The 19,780-nt window shown below is 48.7% G+C and overlaps 1 protein-coding gene across 2 annotated transcripts; it reads right to left on the bottom strand.

Moving 5' to 3' along the window:
- Positions 1 to 1,250: 1,250 nt before the first annotated feature.
- On the bottom strand, positions 1,251 to 17,575 carry GPR83 (G protein-coupled receptor 83). Of its 2 annotated transcripts, XM_027563997.1 has the most exons (4): positions 16,502 to 17,574; positions 11,447 to 11,572; positions 8,096 to 8,229; positions 1,251 to 4,280 (listed from the first exon to the last, which is right to left on the bottom strand). In XM_027563997.1, exons 1-4 carry the CDS (start codon positions 16,862 to 16,864, stop codon positions 3,656 to 3,658), a joined length of 1,248 nt encoding a protein of 415 aa, XP_027419798.1. In that variant the 5' UTR covers positions 16,865 to 17,574; the 3' UTR covers positions 1,251 to 3,655. The 2 variants fall into 2 exon arrangements, with proteins under 2 accessions (XP_027419798.1, XP_027419799.1); XM_027563998.1 differs by lacking the exon at positions 11,447 to 11,572 and having other exon boundaries at positions 16,502 to 17,575.
- Positions 17,576 to 19,780: the final 2,205 nt, after the last annotated feature.

Raw genomic sequence — 19,780 nt, 5'->3', positions numbered from 1 at the left:
TCAAGATTAGGCTGTAGGATCTTTACTGAGCTTTAGTTTCCTCACCTTCAGTGTAGAAATAATAATGCCCACCTTGGAGAAATACTGAGGGAAAATGAGTCTATGGACTTAGAAACATTCAGCAAGGTGTCTCACGCAGGAGCTGTCAGCAGGTCCTAATTCTCCTCTCTTCTCTGTTGCCTTTCATTTTCTTTCAAATGTTCCCCAGGTACAATAAATTCCCTTCTGGGTCATTATTTAACACTGATTTCCTGGGCTCTGGATGGCATCAGGGTAATTACGTATGCAGTGGAAGTGCTACCAAATCAGGTCTGTCTGCTTACCGCTCAAAAATCAACATGAGAGAGAGAGAAAGGGAGAGAGACAAATGCTGGTAGAAAGGAAAGGTGACTTTAATTAAAGTGGCAGGAATCTGGGGAGATGGTGGACTCAGTGTATCCCAAAAACCGACTCTGAAGACGTTGCTCAGCCAGGGAAGTTTTGAAGGGAAAGAGGGAAGTCATCTTAGTTAATCCCTGAGATGGGGGGTCAGAGTGGTCACCACGCCCCACTGTGTGCAGGCTTGTTGGCTCCTCGTGATCTTCCTCTAGGTGTTAAGTCTTGTTCACAAGATTACTGGAGGGGAAGCCAGGGAAGAGATCTGGTCATCTGTAAATTACTTCTTCATTTCTACTCCTTTGATTTACAGAAAGAACCGACAAGCGAGGCAAGGTATTGTGTCATTAAAATTTTGAAAGTTGTGCTTGGGCCAGAGGTGAGTACAGCATGGGGGTACCTGGTCTAAAAGTTAGTTACAATACAGCTTTATGCTAAAGTGACAGGAAAAGGGACTGCCTGCTGAGAGGGGCTTCCTGCAGAGCTGCTTATAGAGGCTCCTACCCAGCTTACTTGGTCGGACAAGGGGAGCCTCGGTCCAGGGTGGGCAGAAATCCTGTGACTAGCAATGCAGTACCCACTGCACCCTGCGTGTGGGAGTGGCAGCTTCATTTCTGGGATCACCAAGGAGCAGATGGAGCCCCATGTTAACTCATTCAACAGACTCACAATCACAAAAGCAGGGACTTGCAGCCAGTGTGATGGAAGAAGTGCTACCCAGAGGCTTTCAACTGGTTCTTGACCTGCTCAGTTTGTGTTTGCTCAGCTGTAAGATGCAGAGGTGAGGCTGAAGCTCTCCACACACTCTTCATCTAATCCACATGAATCCCTATTTGAAGGTCACCAACTGGAATCACCAGTCCGGGAAGCACAGGCCACACAGCCACTATGTATTTTATTGACACTGGAACAAGTTACAGTCAAGTCTTCACGACAGCACAGTGCAGAGGTTCCAGGGTGACACATGTCACTTTCATAAACACAAAGCACTTTTTGCTGTGAGACACATAGGGAAGGTCGATGAAGTGGAGGGAGATGAGAGACGGAGAGTTGACAGCAGACCCAGACCTTAGTGGGGCGGGACTTCCACCAGAGAAAGACCTTCCCTGTGACTTGGCAGCATTTCTACAGGCCCTCAGAGAGGAGGAAGCGAAGGCAAACTTTTCGTCTGATTTCAGAGCAGGACAAACTTTTCATAGCTCTGCCCCTTGCTCTCTTTCTGATTCAAAGGATACCATGACAGCATTAAAAGACAATAGGCTCAGGCCTGGGAGCCATTTGGGCTGGAAAAAACCCGCCTGGTATCCCTATGGGCCTAAAAGCCTCCCTCTCTCCCATGAAGGTGGAACCTATGGGCTTCCCTGGTGGCTCAGATGGTAAAGAACTTATCTGTAGTGCAGGAGACCCAGGTTTGATCCCTGGGTCAGGAAGATCCCTTGGAGAAGGGAATGGCAACCCACTCCAGTATTCTTGCCTGGAAAATCCCATGGACAGAGGAGCCTGGCAGGCTACAGTCCACAGGGTCACAAAGAATCGGACACAACTGAAGCAACGTAGCATGCACGTCCCATGAAAGTCACTTTTTTACCCACTGTTCAGAAGATGATTTTTTAAACTTTACAGCTTGAAATTTTCAAACATCCCCAAAACAGAATAGTAATAATGAACCCCCAGGATTCATTTTAGGGATGCAGATGATATGACAAAGTCCAGTTAACAACCAAGAGATCTAAGTGAACCTCAGACAAACCCCTTCTCCCTGAGCCTCAGTTTTCCACTCAGCTCCATGGCTATTGTTTGCTTTCAGAATCTCTCTGGTTGCTAGAAAGAAACCTCAAACGAGCATGAGAGCAGCACTTGCGTAGGGCTGGTGAATGAAGCTCTCCTCTGCCTGGGGCATCTCTCTCCTGGGTGACACTGTGACTCACTCAGGACCAGACGGAAGATGATGAAAACACTCATCGTCTCTGGAATGAGGTTTCTCTGGAAAGCTGAGTTATTAAGGACCATCATGATGCCATAGGTTTTGATAAGTAACACGTGAGCCACCAGAGTAAGGTTGAAAGTGAGCTGTCTTGTGGAAATTGGTGTGAAAAAGCCTTACTATTCAGACAACACAGAGGAGAAATAGCCTGTCTAGCTTGGACAGTCTAGCTTGGGAGCATGTTGGAAAGCCTGCTCTCTCATCTCCTGCAAAAGCAGAGCAGTATTTCATCGCATCTTGTTCTGTGAGATTGCAGGAGAGGAGGAATAGTATCCTTTGGATGAGTTTTGTTTCTGGTTTATCACAATGGCCACCATCCCAAGAGAGGTCCTTTAACCAGGCCCTTCCCACCACTGGTTGCAGAATGAAGGCAGTCTATCTGCTCTGGGACAGTTTTCTCCTTGGGCTCTTCTCCCATCTCATCTCACTCTTCCAGTAGATATTACTCCTGGGAGAGGGGTTCAGGAGTTCTTGGCTACGCTTGTATTTCTTATTTCTAAATGGAAAACTGTAATTCAACATGAAACGAAAATCACTGACACACACATACAGAAAAAAGTTGCCAAGAAATCCAGAACATTTTGACAGAACTTATCACAAGTTAGTGGGAGAAGGGGGTAGTTTTTATTTTCCTCTTTGTGCTTTTCTGAATGTTTCAAACTTTCAGTGAGAGTTTTTCTTTGTTTTAAGGAAACTCGGTAATTCCTGTTTACTAAAGTAAAGAACCCAGTCAGCCCTTTCTTGTCATGTGTTGGGCCTCCTTAGAACTGGGATTCATCTTGCTCCAGCGACTTCAGAAAGCAAGGCATTCAAAGCTCCACACCGGCTCTGGCTGGCGAACCTCTCACTGGCCAACGGTCCTGTCTCAAGCAGTGCTGTGCCCCTGGGTTGTGCACACCCCAAGTCTGATTCCAGGGTCTGTCACAAGTGATCAGTGGTAGGGAGTGTTGTAAAGCAGCTACCTGACTGCTGGGAGCAGTTGCCTAACTCAATCCCCATGTGAGCAGAAGCTGTCCCGGGTCCTCTGGCTCGGGGAACCAGCATGTCTCAGACAAGAAATTCACCAGTATGTGTTGAGCTGGAAGTTGCCTTTTTGTTATCTCTAATGGAGCCAAGAGGCTGGACAGAGTCGTGTGGGAACTCAAGTGCCCTCAGGCTTCTGCAGGAACTTGTTTCTGGCATGTGAAGTTCATCATGTGTGAGGACAGACTCTTTTCCAGGCTGTGTTCTCAGGCGCTCTGCCATCCTCCTCGGCAGACAGAGCCCCTTACCCCCACCCCTTCCCTGCCTCCTCCGCTAAGTCATGGTCACAATGGGCTCCACGGATGCCAGGTCTGTCCTCCCAGACTGCACCTGGGAGGACGGCAGGAGGCTGTTGGCTGGAGAAGCCCTGCGGCCGCTGCTCTTCTCTGCCCAGGCCACTCTGAGGGAGGGCACAGGGGAGGGCGGCTGCCCCTCCTGAGGCTTGGGCGACCTCTGGCACATGTGCAGCAGCACCTTCAGCTCGACCCTGAAGTTCTCATTGAGCCAGCAGTAGATGAAGGGGTTGTAGCAGGTACTGCTCATGGCGAACCAGTGGAAGGCAAAGTAGAGGGCGTTGTTGGTGCGAATGACCTTGCTGGACAGCAGGAGGACGTAGCAGTTGAGGGGGAACCAGCAGAGGGCAAAGAGAACCACCACCAGCATCAGCATCTTGATGGTCTTCTTCTTCTTGCGCCGCAGGGCCAGGTACTGCTTCGTGGTCACATCGCCAATGGTGTTGCACAGCCACAGCTTCTTGGCCACACGGGCATAGGCCACGGAGATGATGAGGAGGGGCAGAATGTAAAGCAGGATGAAAGTGGCCAAGTCCAGGTACTTCCAGAAGAGGTCGGCTGGTTCAGGGAAGTCTGGCAGGCACAGGGAGCGGACAACGTCCTCACTGGGGATAGGGGAGGGAGAAGGAGAATGTGTGGTTACTGTGGAAAAGCCCCATCCCAGGAACACTGGCCTCTCTCTCCCCTGGGTTCCTGGTACATCCATCCGTTAAAGCATAGATGATGAGCAGCCTGATTATCTGACTACATTTCCAGCATTCCCACTAGTCTGGGAGTTCTATAAAGGTAAGAATAACACCTAAATGTCCAATGACAAATGAGTGGATAAAGAAGATACGGTACACATATACAGTGGAATACTACTCAGACATAAAGAATGAAATTATGTAATAATTATGAATGAATAATGTCATTTGCAGCACAAATGGACCTAGAGGTTATCATGCTAAATGAAGTAAGCCAGACAGAGATAGACAAATATCGTATGATATTGCTTATACGTGGAATCTAAAAAAATGATACAAAAATTTTTTAAAAATGACACGGATGAACTTATATACAAAACAGAAACAGACCCATAGACATAGAAGACAAACATGGTTACCAAAGGGGAAATGTCAGGGGGGAAGGGTAATTTTTGAGTTAGAGGTTAACATTCAGTTCAGTTCAGTTGCTCAGTTGTGTCTGACTCTTTGTGACCCCATGGACTGCAGCACACCAGGCCTCCCTGTCCATCATCAACTCCTAAAGTCTACTCAAACTCATGTCCATTGAGTCAGTGATGCCATCCAACCATCTCATCCTCTGTCATCCTCTTCTCCTCCCACCTTCTATCTTTCCCAGCATCACGGTCTTTTCAAATAAGTCAGTTCTTTGCATCAGGTAGCCAAAGTATTGGAGTTTCAGCTTCAGCATCAGTCCTTCCAATGAATATTTAGGACTGATGAATATGAACTTATAAATTGTTAATATTTGACTGATGTGATTAACATATAAAAACTATAATATATAAAATAAATAACAAGGACCTACTGTATAGCACAGAGAACTATACTCAACATTTTGTAATAACCTATAAGAGAAAAAAGTCTGCTATACACTTGAAACTAACACTGCAAATCAACTATACTTCAATTTTTAAGTAAGAAAAATACACCTAGATTACTCTGTGTGTTTACTTTGTATTGTTCCTAGCCCAGAATAGAGGCCCAATAAATATTTGTTCAATGAATAAATGCACTGGTGTTCCTAGTCTTAGAATTAACTCATCCTGGAAGCACAATGGATTCAGGAAATCTTGGAATTTCTGTTGCACAACCTACTCTCATTCCAGAGGGGATCCAAGGAATGCGGGGAAAAATGATGAGTTTTAAGAATGTGAGTGGCAATGCTGGAACTCATACACCTTCAGCCACTCAGACAAAAATACTTATTTTCTATGGAATGTACCCAGTCCTCTTCAAATTCTTTAAGGACACCTATGTGTATTGGAAAACCTGGAGCTGGTGGATGAAGAACATGCAGATTATGATCTGCTGAAAGAGGCAGCAGGGAGCTCCCTCAGGACTTCCTTTCAATTTTGGAGAAGCGAAAACCCCAGGGCCATTTTGACTGAAGGTGCAGTTTTAACCTACTCACACAAAGGAAGTCACAAGACTATTACTTACATCCCAGCTGGGGGTGCTGTGAGCTGGGAGAAGTGCCATCCTTACTCCCAGGTCTCCAATGGGCAGGAGAGAGAGCAGGCAGCAAGCACCAGTTACTTACAAGCTGGTTGGGGTGGAGGTCACTAATTTTTCACAGGCTCAATTCTGAATGAACATTTTAAAAGATGCTCTGGAAAAAGCAAAGCAGGAACTTGTGGCAGGAAACCTAAGCTCAGGTCTTTATTTAAATATCCAGACTTTTGATGCCAGCAGGGGTTTCATCCTATAAAATCTCTAAGCAGCAACTCGAAATTGCTACTTTCTCATCATACCATGTAGCTTGTTGATCTTGTAATATCAGTACATACAGGTGGCTGTCACTAGTGAAACAAAGAAAACTCTCTTTGCTTTTGTTATCAGAAAAAAGAAACAGCCCTCCACATGTGAAGACAGATGGGGAAGCTGAGTGCTCAGGAGGGGTGGGTACATGATTCACTTGGTATCCTAGAATTCAGGCACGGATCCTTCAAAAATTAGTTCAAGTTGGCCTTCAGAGCGTGTTCTTTGGTGCCCTCCAACATCACAGAAGTGTGTGTAAATGTACGTTTCAGGTGAGGCAGCACACGGGAAGACCCATCAGCAGGGCACCCCTCGCTGGTCTGAAGCACTGGGCCCCAGCTCCTGCCCACCCCACAAGACACAGCTGGTACCCAAGACTTCCAGGAGCCTAGGACCACCCGAAGGCCACGACAGACACTTTCTCCAGATTCACTAAGAGCTAGAAGTGACCAGGAGTTTCCTAGGATATGAGAGCGCAGCTCCGTCGCCTCCAAGCTGGCAGACGCAGCTACAGTCTGTCCCAGAGCACCCCCCGCAGGCCAGGCCCTCCCTCGGTCTCTCCCCATTTGCTGTCCTGCTTCTCCACCCAGTATCTACCACCCCTGGGAGCACTTCACTTATTTATTTTTCTAAGGGTGATTTTTTTTTTAAGTATGTAGAAATCTATTGGTATTTTTAAAATTAATTATTCTGTTGTTGCTGCACTGGGTCTTTGTTGCTGTGCATGGGCTTTCTCTAGATGCAGCGAGCAGGGACTGCTCTTACTACAATGTGCAGGTTTCTCATGGTGGGGGCCTCTCTTGTTGCCAAGCCTGGGCTCTGGGCACACAGGCTTTAGCAGTTGTGGCACACAGGCTTAGTTGCTCTACGACATGTGGAATCTTCCCAGACCTGGGGTCGAACTTGTGACCCCTGCACTGGTGGGTGGATTCTTATCCACTGTACCACCAGGGAAGTCCAGCACTTCATTTATTTATTCAGCTGTGTCACGTCTTAGCTGAAGCATGCAGGCTGTCTAGTTGTGGAGAGCAGGCTCAGTAGTTGCAGTATGGGCTTAGTTGCTCCTCAGCACATGGGATCTTGTTCCCCAACCAGGGATCGAATCCATGTCCCCTGCATTGGAAGGAGAATTCTTAACCACCGGACCACCAGGGAAGTCCCCTGGGAGCACTTTCTTAAAACCCATGGGCACATGCATCTTCCTTTATCTCAGGATGTATTTCTATAGAACTTCAGCTAAAACAACTATGAACTGATAAAGATGACTCTACGTTCATTCATTCATTCAGCAAATATGTACTGAGAGCTTGTGATGTGGAGACAGTCATTTAGATGCTAGGGACAGCAAGATGACAAAATCAGAAATGGAGCCAGTTCCCCCCAACCTCACAGTCTAACAGGGGAGGTCACCTTTAACGAGCTAGCAGCATGCACAAGTACTTAAATTTCAACACTGAGTGCTTTCCTTTCTAGAAGAGCACAAGACAAAGCATACGATAAATGAGAGGTGTGTGTGGGGACAGCATCCTGCCTGAGAAATTTAGACATATACAGGTTTGTTTGTAGGTGGTGCAAGAGAACTTAAACCTCATCATTTTAAAAAGGGACTAGGTGATTCTGAATTTCAGTCTGGGTGAGTATATGTCACCAGTGGCAGAAGCTGATTGCTCTTGCCTTGACCTTGCAAACAAAGGGACAGAGAATAACAAGGAAGAGCTGTAAAGTGTTTAGAAGAAAGGATGAGGAAAAAAAGCAAAACAAAAAAAGTTCAGAGGATAGGCACAGGCCTGGAAGCAACAGGATGGGAAGGAAGCAGAGAGACCAGCTTGGCACAGTAACTTGGTGCTAGTAACTCTGAGATTCAGAGGAGGCTCAAGTTTCCATCTGTCAAAGTCCTCCAGGCCCCCAGGCTGCTCTCTACTAGTCCATCTCACCTGTACTTGAAGGTAAATAATTTCTGGCAGATAGCGTGTGGGAGTGAAAAGAACGTTGCCATGGTCCAGATGACTGCGATGTAGATGACACCTTTTGTGATTGAGATCCGGGGTTTTAACGGATGCATGATGACCTGGAAAACACACAAAACTGGGCATCATTGGCAGAATACAGCTTGAAGCAAATGAGAAATCCAGATGATGTGGCTCACTTGTCACAACAAGGCAGGTAGGTCCTACTTACAAAATCAAGTACCCCTTAATTCATTGTAGAGCCCCTGGGTTACACCACCCTACCACCCAGCTCTGGGGGTAGAAAGAGGATGCCATCTGGACTCAGAGACTCCAGGCAGTTCAAATGGCTCATGCAGGTAGGTCATGCCTGGCCGAAGCAGGGTGCAGTGAGAAAGTCAGGGAGCAGTGAAGGGAGAGGTCTGTCCCCATGACACTCACAGCAGAGTGGGCAGAGGGGCAGCCACGGTCAGCCTCCACCTCGGCCTCATTCCGTCTGCCCAGATCCTTTAGGTTACGAAGGGCTCTGAGGGGTCGGAAGGTGACACACACGGGGTGAGGTCCTCACCACTTACTGTGGGAAGCTGCATCGACCTTTATCTGGGGGTCACTGCTGTTTCTGAAAGTTGTTTCTACTGAGCTGGCCAAAAAATTCATTTGGCTTTAAGTACTAATAAAAGACATATTTTTCATTTTCACCAAGAACTGTGTTGAACAACATACTCACTAACTGAACGAACTATCTGGCCAATCCAATAAAACTGCAGTGGGGCCCAGCTTTCCCAAGCCCCAAATAAAACCAGTGCTAGAAGCTTTGGGCTGAAAAGCATCTTAGAACCAATCGCTACTATATGCCAATCAATTCTCCTAAAAGGTTTAAATAAAGACTTGGGAATTTCACAGCAGCCTCATTTTAAGGTTAGAATCATTATTTCTTTTTATTGAATTGAAATATAATTGATGTATAATATATAAATTATAAGTATACAATATAGTGATTCATAATTTTAAAGGTTATACTCCACTTATAGTTATTGTAAAATATGGGTCATGTTCCCTGTGTTGTACAATATATGCTTGTAGCTTATTTTATACCTGTAGTGTGTACCTCTTAATCCTCTACCCAGACATTGCCTCTTCCTCCTTCCCTTTTCCCACTGGTAACCACTAGTTTGTTCTCTATGTCTGGGGGTCTGCTTCTTTTTTGTTATATTCACTAGTTTGCTGTATTACTTTAGATTCTAATATAAGTAATATCATGCAGTATTTGTTTTTCTCCATCTGGCATACTTCACTTAGCATAATACCCTCCAAATCCATCCATCTTGCTGCAAATGGCAAAATTTCATTCTTTTTTATGGCTGAGTAGTATTCCGTATATATATATATACACACCACATCTTCTTTATCCATCTGTCTGTTGATGGACACCCAGGTGGCTAGATTAGAATCATTATTTCCTGAAAAAGATGTTTGGGGTGTTTGGGTCAGGAGGAGAGGTCATAAAGAGCTGCCACCACCTCAGGATGCCATCCCAGGACACACTGGACCTTCTACCGTGTTCTTCCACAGTCTTCTCCTGGTCTTTTAAGGTTTATCGGAGGAATGGACTAGGCTTCAGAAGCTGCCCAGCACATCTCCATTCTGGACTCGGCCATCCTTGCTTCTCACACTCCTTCATGGCTCAGGTCAATAAAGGGAGTGGAAGCCTGGGTCAGAGACCTTGGATGCTCCAAGAACCTGTAGCCTCTGGGACAGGATCCCATGTGTAGGTTTATATCACAGTAGTGTGGCCAGTGTGTGCAAGACCTCCCCCTTGTTCCTCAGACCCACCTTTGGTCTAAGGGTGGACCCTCAGTTAGCTGTGTTAAGTGAAGTAGGTATAGCCCAAGTAAAGGTAAGGTGATCCAGAGTCCTTCTTGTTGAATTAGGGGAGAAGGTCAAGAAAAGGCAGGAAATATTTGTATGCAACCTTTTGATATTTTGCACCAAAACATCTTAACATAAATGCCAAAGGGACAGTGTGCATGGGTGCTAAGCTGCTTTAGTCATGTCCAACTCTTTGTGACTATGGACTGTAGCCCACCAGGCTCCTCTGTCCATGGGATTTTAGACAAGAATACTGGAGTGAGTTGCCATGCCTTCCTCCAGGGAATCTTCCCAAATCAGGGATGGAACCCAAATCTCCTGGGTCTCCTGTATTGCACACAGATTCTTTACCTGCTGAGCCACTGAGGATTCTCCCTGAAGAGTCTGTACCTTAGAAGCTTCCTATCCCTTGGCTGTTGTTGTAATTCTTGGAGCTCTTTAGAATTAAATTTCCCTCTTTTTGTCTTGATTGTCCTTATGATACTGGCCTGAAGGTGCCCCTGTGTCTTCTCAGAGCAGACTAATGATCTTCTAGAAATCTGAGCATGAGCCTGCAGCCAGCCTTGAGGCAGCCAGCCTCATGCCTCAAGGCTGTTCCTCCCTTCATCAGTTACCAGGCATATGGTGCTGTGCAGGCGATGATGCCCTTCCCTGAATCTGCGATCAGTGACTCTGCACAGACCCAAGTGTTATAACCAAGGTTCACTGAATCAGCATAAGCCAGGCATCTGTGTGGAACCACCCTTCTCCATGACAGGCGCTATCAGGTCCTTTCGGCTCCCTTCACCATACCTGCCCATGTGCGCCTGAAGGGGCAGGACAGTGAGCAGTGCCTCAACACCCCGCGGGACTCCTGCGCCTGCACACCTCCCTGTCTGCAACCCCAGGTGTACCTCTTCTACAACCAGGCCCAGGAATATCCACCTCATCTCCCAGCCAGCAGCCTTGCCTCTGACCTGCAATTATCTGCCACTCTCTTTTCATCTGTCATTTTCCAGATTTGCCTTCCTACCCCCGAAAACAAGCTCAGTCATTTCTGATGCACAGAATGCCAGCAGGGAGTCTTCACTGGAATAACAAATGGGGAGTAATGTTTTGCAGCCCCTAGCACAAAGGACCTAATATGCCTAATTTAGTGCTCATATTGGTCAGTAAGAAGACAAATAGGATCTTTGAAAAATGGTCTAGGGAACTTTACTGGCGGTCCAGTGGTTAAGACTTTGCTTTCCAATGCAGGGGGTACGGGTTCAATCCCTGGTCACAAAGCTAAGGTCCCACATGCCTCGCGGGCAAAAAGCCAAAACATAAAACAGGAGAGATATTGTAACAGATTCAATAAAGACTTTAAAGACGGTCCATATCAGAAACAGTCTTTAAAAATAAATGGGCTGAAGCACTGTCCTGAGCGCCCTGGTAAGCAACGCCGGGGCGGTAGGGCAGGGCGCGCAGCGGGTGGGGGGTGGCCCTCACCTGGTGGCGGTCCACGGCGATGGCCGTCAGCGTCAGGGCAGAGACGTGCAGGGAGCAGTACTGAGCGAAGCGGCTGATGTGGCACATGCCTTTCCCGAACACCCACGTGCTGTTCACAAAGCGGACCTGCAGATGAACCCTCAGGAGTCAGGAGGCAGACGGTTCTGGCCCCTGATTCCCCCACCCTGTGTCTCTGGACAGCGTCCCACAGGAGGCCTCTCCCTGCCTCGCTCCACTCTGCACTGCTGGACTGTGGGTCTCACATGCTTTTCTCCAGCATAACTCAGTCTCCATCACCCAATTCAGCAGACTCTGATCCTGCTACTGGGGCCGGGCCCTGCTAGGTGCCAGGACAGAGTGGGAAGGACATGGGTTCTGGAGTCAGATTTCCTGCCTCTAATGTTTTTGAACTGTGTGACCTTGGGCAAGGTAGGTAATCTGTCTGAACCTCAGTTTCCTCATTTGCAAAAAAAAAAAAAGGCTCAAAAATCTCTTTTGTTGTTCTGTTGCTCAGTCATGTCCGACTCTTTGTGACCCCATGAACTGCAGCAAGCCAGGCTTCTCTGTCCTTCACTGTCTCCTGAAGCCTGATCAAACTCATGCCCATAGAGTTGTGATGCCATCCAACCTCATCCTGTGTCGTCCCCTTCTCTTCCTGCCCTCAATCTTTCCCAGCATCAGGGTCTTTTCTAATGAGTCTTATTTCTAATGTATCTTATTGTAAGGATTAGCTTTTTTTTTTTTATTTTCAGAGAAAGACTACAATGCATGGAATATAATATCTGGCAGATTGCTAGAAAGATATGATTAGAAATAAATAGGAGCTATTTTTATGATAATAACCAAATTCATTTTTGGTTCCTATGAGTTCAAACTCACAGAGGAGACATGTCTACAGAGTCACAACATAGCGTGTGGGCTGTGCCCTGGAATGTTGACTAAGCAGGCCTTGAGACACGTCATCTGGGAAGGAGATCCAGGGATCTGCAGAGGTGGGAGCAGGGGCCGGGGTCTGGGTGGAGAGAGGAGACCAGCTCTCAGGGTGTGTGGGGCTCAGGGAGCAGGCAAAGGCCTCAACCCACATCTTCCACAGCTCTTTGCTCACTCAGTGCCTGAGCTCCTGAGTGATGTTCCACACCCAAAAAGGATCAGGCATTGATTCTGATCAAGGAGCTCCCAACTTGGGAAGAGGAGGTCTCAGGTATCTCAGATGCAAGATAGAAAATATTCAATGCCCTATGGCAGGGATCCCCAATTGTTTTGGCACCAGGGGCCAGTTTCATGGAAGATAATTCATGGGGGGTAAGGCTTTCAGGATGATTCAAGTGCAGTAGGATGCATGCTCCAAGGGGAATTAATGCTGCCTTGATGGACAGGAGGAGGTGCTTAGGAGGTAACACGTGAAGGGTACAGGTAAACACAGACACAGCTTCACTCACTTGCCCACTGCTCATCACCTACTGTGGGGCCCGGGTCCCATTAGGTACTGGTCCGTGGCCTAGGGGTTGGGACCCCTGCCCCATAGAAGGCCCAAAGGGCCACCAGGGCGGGTGGGAGTGGGCTGAGGCTGAGAGAGAGAGAGGTGACACAAAAAAATGGAGCAAGTCAGCTCGACAGGAAGAATGTCGAGCAGTGATTTACAGCAGCGTATTTGCTACTGATAGCTGTTACCTTGGGCAAGGCACTTAGGCCCAGTGAGCCTCACTTTCCTGGGCTAACCCTTATTCACATGATTACTATAAAAATCAAGTACCTGTAAAGCAGATAACATGAGTAAACCAGATAAAACACTGTCTGGTACATAGCAAGTACTTAACTACTAGCTGCCATTATTATAAGATACGAGACATTTGAGATGAGCTTTACAGAATGGGCTTCCCTGGTGGCTCAGATGGTAAGGAATCTACCTGCAGTGCAGGAGACCCAGGTTTGATCCCCTAGAGAAGGGAATGGCGATCCACTCCAGTATTCTTGCCTGGAGAATTCCATGGACAGAGGAGCCTGGAGGGCTATAGCTCATGGGTTCCCAAAGAGTCGACTAACACTTTACAGAATAGGTAGGATTTGCCCGTGTACAGGTAAGAACAAAGAGCGTGGCACAAAGTCAGGAATCTCAGGAGCTGTTTGGGGAATAAGGGTTGGAATGATTTGACTAGAGTATGTGCATGAGAAACACGGGGGACAAGTCTAACCTGATCATGAACCTGGTACACAAACCATGGACACTATTCTCTATGGAATAGGCAGGTAGGAGCTCCATGGGGATGTGAGCAGCCCAGTGACACTACCCAGCAGGAAATGCTTAGGTAACCCCGCTTCTCACCTCCCACGGTCAATGCAAAACCAAAGCCAAGCAGTGCTGCTTGAAGGGTTTCCTAATCCACTCCCTCTTCTTCAGCCCCCGGGCCACGGCCTTCCTGGAGCCCCCTCATCTCTCACCTGGATTATCACAGCCTCCAGTCAGCTTTCTAGTCCTCCAGTCTGCCCCCCTGTAATTCAGCCTTCACACCGCTGACAGCACTTTCTTAACCAAAAGTCAGGTTACTGTCACCTTTCTGCTTAGAATCATCAACGGCCTTCAAGACGGAGCCAGATACCCTCCAAGCATCCATGCTGCTCACAGCCGGCTCGCCTTCCCCTGGCCGCCTCTGCTTCTTCCTGCCCCGCAGCTCCTCCATGGTGCTTCCTGCCCTGACGCTGCAGCTGCAGTGAGCACTCAACACACCACGAACCTGGACATCCCTGCCTTTGTCTTCTCCAGTCTCTGCCTGTACTGAACATTCATCTCATCCTGAGAAATTCCTATTCATCCTAGCCCCTTTGAAGTGTCGAGTTCTTTGAAAAGTCTCCTTTGACCCGCCCATGGGACTCTGGCAGATCAAAATAAAGGACTGACTCCTGGCTCCACCACACTCTGTGCCCACCTCTGCCATAGTAATTGTGAATAATTTTTGCTTTTCTCTCATCGACCAGCACTGGTTTTCATGCTGACCATAGTATGTAAAGTGGACAGGAAGGGAGACCAGGGAGGAGGGATATTGACATCAACTAGCCCAAGGACAGGATTTCTTACCCATTGAGGAGCCCAGCTGAGGTGTAGAAGACCCTCCCCTCAACCCTTTCACTCACCCTGGTTGCCAGCTCCTTGGAAGCTCTGATAGGAAATTGGACTGGAGTGGCTGCACGGGTCAGGTTGAAGGCCAAGCTGGTTTGGATCAACCTGGAGCAGGGGCTGGGTCCTCAAAGCCTTGACACCCCCTCTTTTGCAGGAGATCCTCTCAGCTCCGATCTGCAGTCTGGCTTCCCCCTCCCCCCACCTGCCCTGTGTGCAGATCCAGCCACGCACCCTGCTCTGGGCAGCAGCAGAGGGCTGTGCCCTGGGGCTCCTATTCTGGGCGGCCCAGCCCACCCCCCAGGACTGCAGACGGTCAAGTCAGAAGCTAAGGGGGAGCCAAGAGGAGCCAGATATGCACTTCTTGTGCTTTAAGGCAGTCGGTGGGGAGTGGATGTGTGTGTGTGTGTTGTAGGGGGGAGGTATCTGGAAGTCTATTTGCCCCTGGCTACTGCCCATGGCATCCTGAGGAATCCAGTAAATGTGGGCAGAAAGGAGAGCAGGAAAAGTCCGTGGTTGAGAGCAGTGGTCCAAGAGGTCCCACCCCCTACCCCCAGTTAAGTGGCTTCATGGACAGACCTCTGGCCGTACCTGAGTCAGAGGACCAAATTCTCATGCTGGCTCTGCCAGTTACCAGCCAAGCGACCTGGACAAGGGACTGAACCTCTGTACCACAGTTTTCTCATCTGCCAAATGGGAGTGATGCTCTCATAAGCAAAGACAAGACAGAGGACACAGTTTTTAAATGTAAGATTTGAAAGGATGTTCACACACGTGTATAGGCTTGTGTGAATTCACCTTCTTTTTGCTTGTCTGTTATTTCTGTTGAGTGTGAGTGGTGTGTGTAAGAAAGAGAGAGAAAGACATATGAACAGATAGAGTTTGGTAATAACTCAAGTATCAATAAGGTTGTTCATAACTTGGAAAAAAGCCTAACTCACGCTGCAGAAATAGAAGGTGTTCCTGTCATGATGATTGCTTGGTCACAGTTCTTCCAGTTTCGATCATCCATGGGCACCACAGTCCCAAGACACGGAAGAGAAGTGACACCACTAGCACTCAGCAGTCGGGGCTCAGTGGAAGTTGGGGAAGAGAGGCGGGGCGGGAGGGGCTCTCACTCTACCCATGTGCAAGTGCCCCCAGGCCGCCCCTGCCCTGGGTCCCAAGCCCACCTCACCCGCATGTCCTCAACCACACAGACTTCATACACCACCTCACTGGCAAACCACAGAAGGGAAATGCAATTTAACTAAGTGGTCTAGGAAAATGCACCCAAGGTTCCATTAACAACTAGCAACTGTTTCATATTTCAGATGGCTTCAAGCAGCATCCCATGGTGGGGGGACATTTAATGGGCTATATTTAATGGGAGTGGGGTGACCTAACAATCTTATGCTGGCATTTCAAAGGGCTTTGATTTACTGCTCCATCATCATGCAGACTCTCGGTCAGTGACATTACACAGGAAATGGTCATTGACTCACAGCTGGCTGCAGACACTCGAATCATTGACCCCAGCGCCAAGAGCTGCAGAAGCTCTGGCTTAAGTGATGAGAGAGAGAGCACAGAAAGACAAGGCTAGAGAGACAGACAAGAAGTGTTAAGGATAAGCATGAGGAGAGAGATAGAGACAGACAAACAGAGGCAGAGAGAGTCACAGACAGGAAAAAAATAGATGAAGACACAGAGAACCGGAGACAGAGGAAAGAGACGATGCTGGAGAGACAGGCAGGCAGAAAGGCAAACACGGAATGACAGCGTCAGAAACAGACACACTAAGAGACAAACAGCAGGGCAGAGCGATGAAAGATGAGTCGATGAGAGAGAGACTAAGAAACATGAAGCAGGAAGACAGGCAGAGAAGGGAACAGACGGGAAAAGGGAGAAATCGGGCGGCGAGAGGGAGGGGACCCAGGGAGACAGAGCCCAGCCCTCGGCCTCACCAAAGTGAAGGGGGTGTTGAGGAGCGTGATCATGATGTCGGCGACGGCCAAGTTGACGATGAAGAGGCTGGTGGCCGAGTGCATCCGCTGGTTTTTGAAGATGACATGACAGACCAGAACGTTGCCAAAGAGCGAGAAGATGATGATGAAAGAGTAAGCCACGATAAGCAGGGCTTTCACCGTGGGGTTCTGGGACTCGGCCCCATAGCGCCTCCGGCCCACGAAGTTCTGCCAGTCTGAGAAGGTGTAGTTGTTCCAGAAGAAGTGCGAGGCATTGGGGCCCGCTAGGGCCGCCCCAGGGCTCCGCTCGTCCGCGGCCCGCACCGCGGGCAGCAGGCAGAGCAGCACCCAGCCAGGGGTCATCTTTGCCGGAGCCCCGCGCCCGGGGCCGGCCGGGCCGGACGCCCCGCGGGCCGCGCACGTGCGCTTGGGCACACGGAGAGGAGCGCGTGGGCCGTGCGTCCCGGGACCCCGGACCTCGCCGCGCTCGGTGGGCGGCCCCTCCCCGCCTGCCTCCCGCCCGCGATCGCGCGCTCCGGGCCGCCCGCGCCACTTTCGTGTCTCCGCTACGCCCTCCGGCTGCGGGAGAACGAGCGCCTCTGCAGATCGCGCGGCGCGGCGTCTCTCCGGGCGACGGTGACGCGCTCTGGCTCGGCGAGCTCCTCTCCACCCCCTGCCCCAGCCCGCTCTCGCTCTAGAAATAAAACTCCAGTTGGGCTTCAGGGCTGTTTCGCTAAAGACTCGTATCCGCCTGCCTTCTGCTTAAGCCTAGCCGTCTGAAAGGAAGCGGGAGGAATGCGCCCCGGGGCAGTTGGGGTTTCGGAGGGCGCGCGGCAGCGACTGGGTGTGCCTGCTCCAGGCAGCACCTGGTTCCGCGCTGGGGCTGCTCTGATCTTGTCTGAGTGTCAGTCTTGGCAGGTTTCAGGTTGAGGTGTGTCCCTGGGCCCTGGGGATTCTGGCACAATGTGAACAATGAAATCGATGTAGACTTTCTCCTAGCGTCTTCAGTGACCAGACTTAAGATGTCCTGGGAGGCTGGCCAGACTTCGCTTCCTTCCCTTCACTAAGATTTAGACTTCGCTTCCTTCCCTTCACTAAGATTTAATGGGGGGGGGGGGGGGGGTGTGGGCTTGTTTTTCCAGGAAACACTTCAAAGCAGTTCTCCTGGTGTGATCCAGGAATCAAAGGAGGTAAATAGCTCTGTGCCCACTTCTTGGGTAACTGAGTTTTCTGCCATGGGCGTTTCTGAAGCTGTATCTATAAGGGATGTTATGCATGTTGTTTTCTGTTCCCACCTACTTCTCCACGAAATCTTGGTATTTTACTCACCTGGTCTTTCACACACACATACACACACAAACACCCACCCAAGTCACTCCTGCCCTGCCATCCATTCCATACAATCCTGTTGAATCAGAGTCAAATCCTAGTGTTGTCATGTCCTACCTAGCTCTGAGAAGGAAATGGCAACCCACTCCAGTGTTCCTGCCTTGAGAATCCCAGGGATGGAGGAGCCTGGTGGGCTTCCATCTATGGGGTCGCACAGAGTTGGACACGACTGAAGCGACTTAGCAGCAGCAGCAGCAACCTAGCTCTGAAATCTTAAGCAAGTTGTTTCACTTTTCTGGCCTTAGTGGAAAGCTTTCCTTTTCCTATATGTGGAGTTTTCAGTCCCATAGGGCTACCCCACCACATTGCTCTGGGCTCTGCATGTAGTAATTGGTTGACTACTTGTAACTGCCTCCTCGCTTGTTTTATTGGCAAAGCCCAAGCAGACTTTTTTTTGTAATGGTGCCCTGCTGAGAAGTACCCTTAGGTCTCCATCAAATGACTCAAGCCCAGGTCCCTTCTGAGATGTCCCTTTCCTTCAGGAGAAATCCTTTGTCTTACCCAATCCCTGGAGAACAGACCCCTCCCACCCAAGTCCTCTTTTCTCACTGAGGGAAAGCCTAGCCACCTCTCATTTTGGAAATTTTCTAGGAAATTTGGACATGAGCTTCTGTACCCCCTTGAGCTCCAGGGACACAGGTCAATAAGCAAATAGAAAATAGTTTGATTAAGTGTCACCAGAGTAAAGTACAAGGTGCCCTGATCTACGTGAGAGGAAATCAGGGAAGTCTTCTCAGAGAAAGTGACACTTCAACTCAGTCCCAAGGGACCAGCAAGAGTCATTAGGTCACAGAGGAGGCAGAGGGAAGAAGATGGAGAATTCCGTAAGGAGAGAGTCTCTGTGTGGCACATGCGGAGGCACGGAGATGACTGTGAGTCTAACTCATTCAACTGCAGGAGCAGGAAGTGCTTGAGTGTTATGCAAAGAGATGTGGACTGAAGGAAAACGTACAACTTAGAAAATGCCAGTTATGCTTTATTCAGGGACCTTATTGAAGACTATAGCCTGGGATACAGACTCTCAGATGGCTCTGAGAAGCTGCTCCAAAGAGGAAAGAGAGGGCAGGATATATAGGTGGTGGTAGTGGTGAGTGCTCAGTCGTGTCTGGCTCTTGCGACCCCACGGACTGTAGCCCTCCAGACCCCTCTGTCCATGGGATTCTCCAGGCAAGATTACTGGAGTGAGTTGCCATGTCCTCCTCCAGGGGATATTCCCAACCTAGGGATTGAAACTGCATCTCCTGAATCTCCTGCATTGCAGATGGACTGTTTACCACTGAGCCACCTGGGAAGCCCAGGATACAAAGGAGTTTTTGTTTAAATAAAAACAAATAAGCAAGTTGTCAAATATCAAAAGATGATTGCTAATCAAGAAAACAGACATCTCAAGTTAATGAGTTTCATGCTCTTCTATGTATGGGAAGATGCAAGAGTCTGGACTCATTGAAATCATTCCTTTGACACACATCTTAACTATCTAGGGCCAGTATCCTCTTCTTCATTCTGAATGCTCCTTAGTGGCTATGGCTTGATGGCAGACAAGTCTTTGTTTGCTGAAATGGCAGGCAACATTTTTTTTTTTTTTTTCCTGAAGAGTTGAGTGGAGAGAGAGGACTGGAGAGGTAGGCAGGGGGCCAGACAAAAAGGGTCCCATCAGTTTTGAAATCCTCATAAAGATCTGAATGATTTCCAGAGAGCAACAGGAATTCACAGAATGGCTACAAGTAGAGACTGATAAGATCAGATTTGCATTTTAGAAAGAACACTCTGGCAACGGGAAAATAGAGAGGGAAGGCTGTTCAAGTGATTCAGGAGCAGACTGGAGACCTGGATCCTGGTGCCAGCAAGGTGGGGCTCAGGGTTGACAGAGACTGGAGGGGGGAAGCAAGG

The sequence above is a fragment of the Bos indicus x Bos taurus genome, chromosome 15 (assembly GCF_003369695.1).
Source record: "Bos indicus x Bos taurus breed Angus x Brahman F1 hybrid chromosome 15, Bos_hybrid_MaternalHap_v2.0, whole genome shotgun sequence".
NCBI classification, from domain to species: domain Eukaryota; kingdom Metazoa; phylum Chordata; class Mammalia; order Artiodactyla; family Bovidae; genus Bos; species Bos indicus x Bos taurus.
This window is presented reverse-complemented; position numbering and strand designations above follow the sequence as displayed.

Coding starts and splice junctions, on each gene's coding strand:
- GPR83 (XM_027563997.1), bottom strand. CDS start 16,864: ATGACCCCTGGCTGGGTGCTGCTCTGCCTGCTGCCCGCGGTGCGGGCC. Junction 11,573..16,501: donor TCAACACCCCCTTCACTTTG/GTGAGGCCGAGG, acceptor GTTCATCTGCAG/GTCCGCTTTGTGAACAGCAC. Junction 8,230..11,446: donor TCGCCGTGGACCGCCACCAG/GTGAGGGCCACC, acceptor TGTGTTTTCCAG/GTCATCATGCATCCGTTAAA.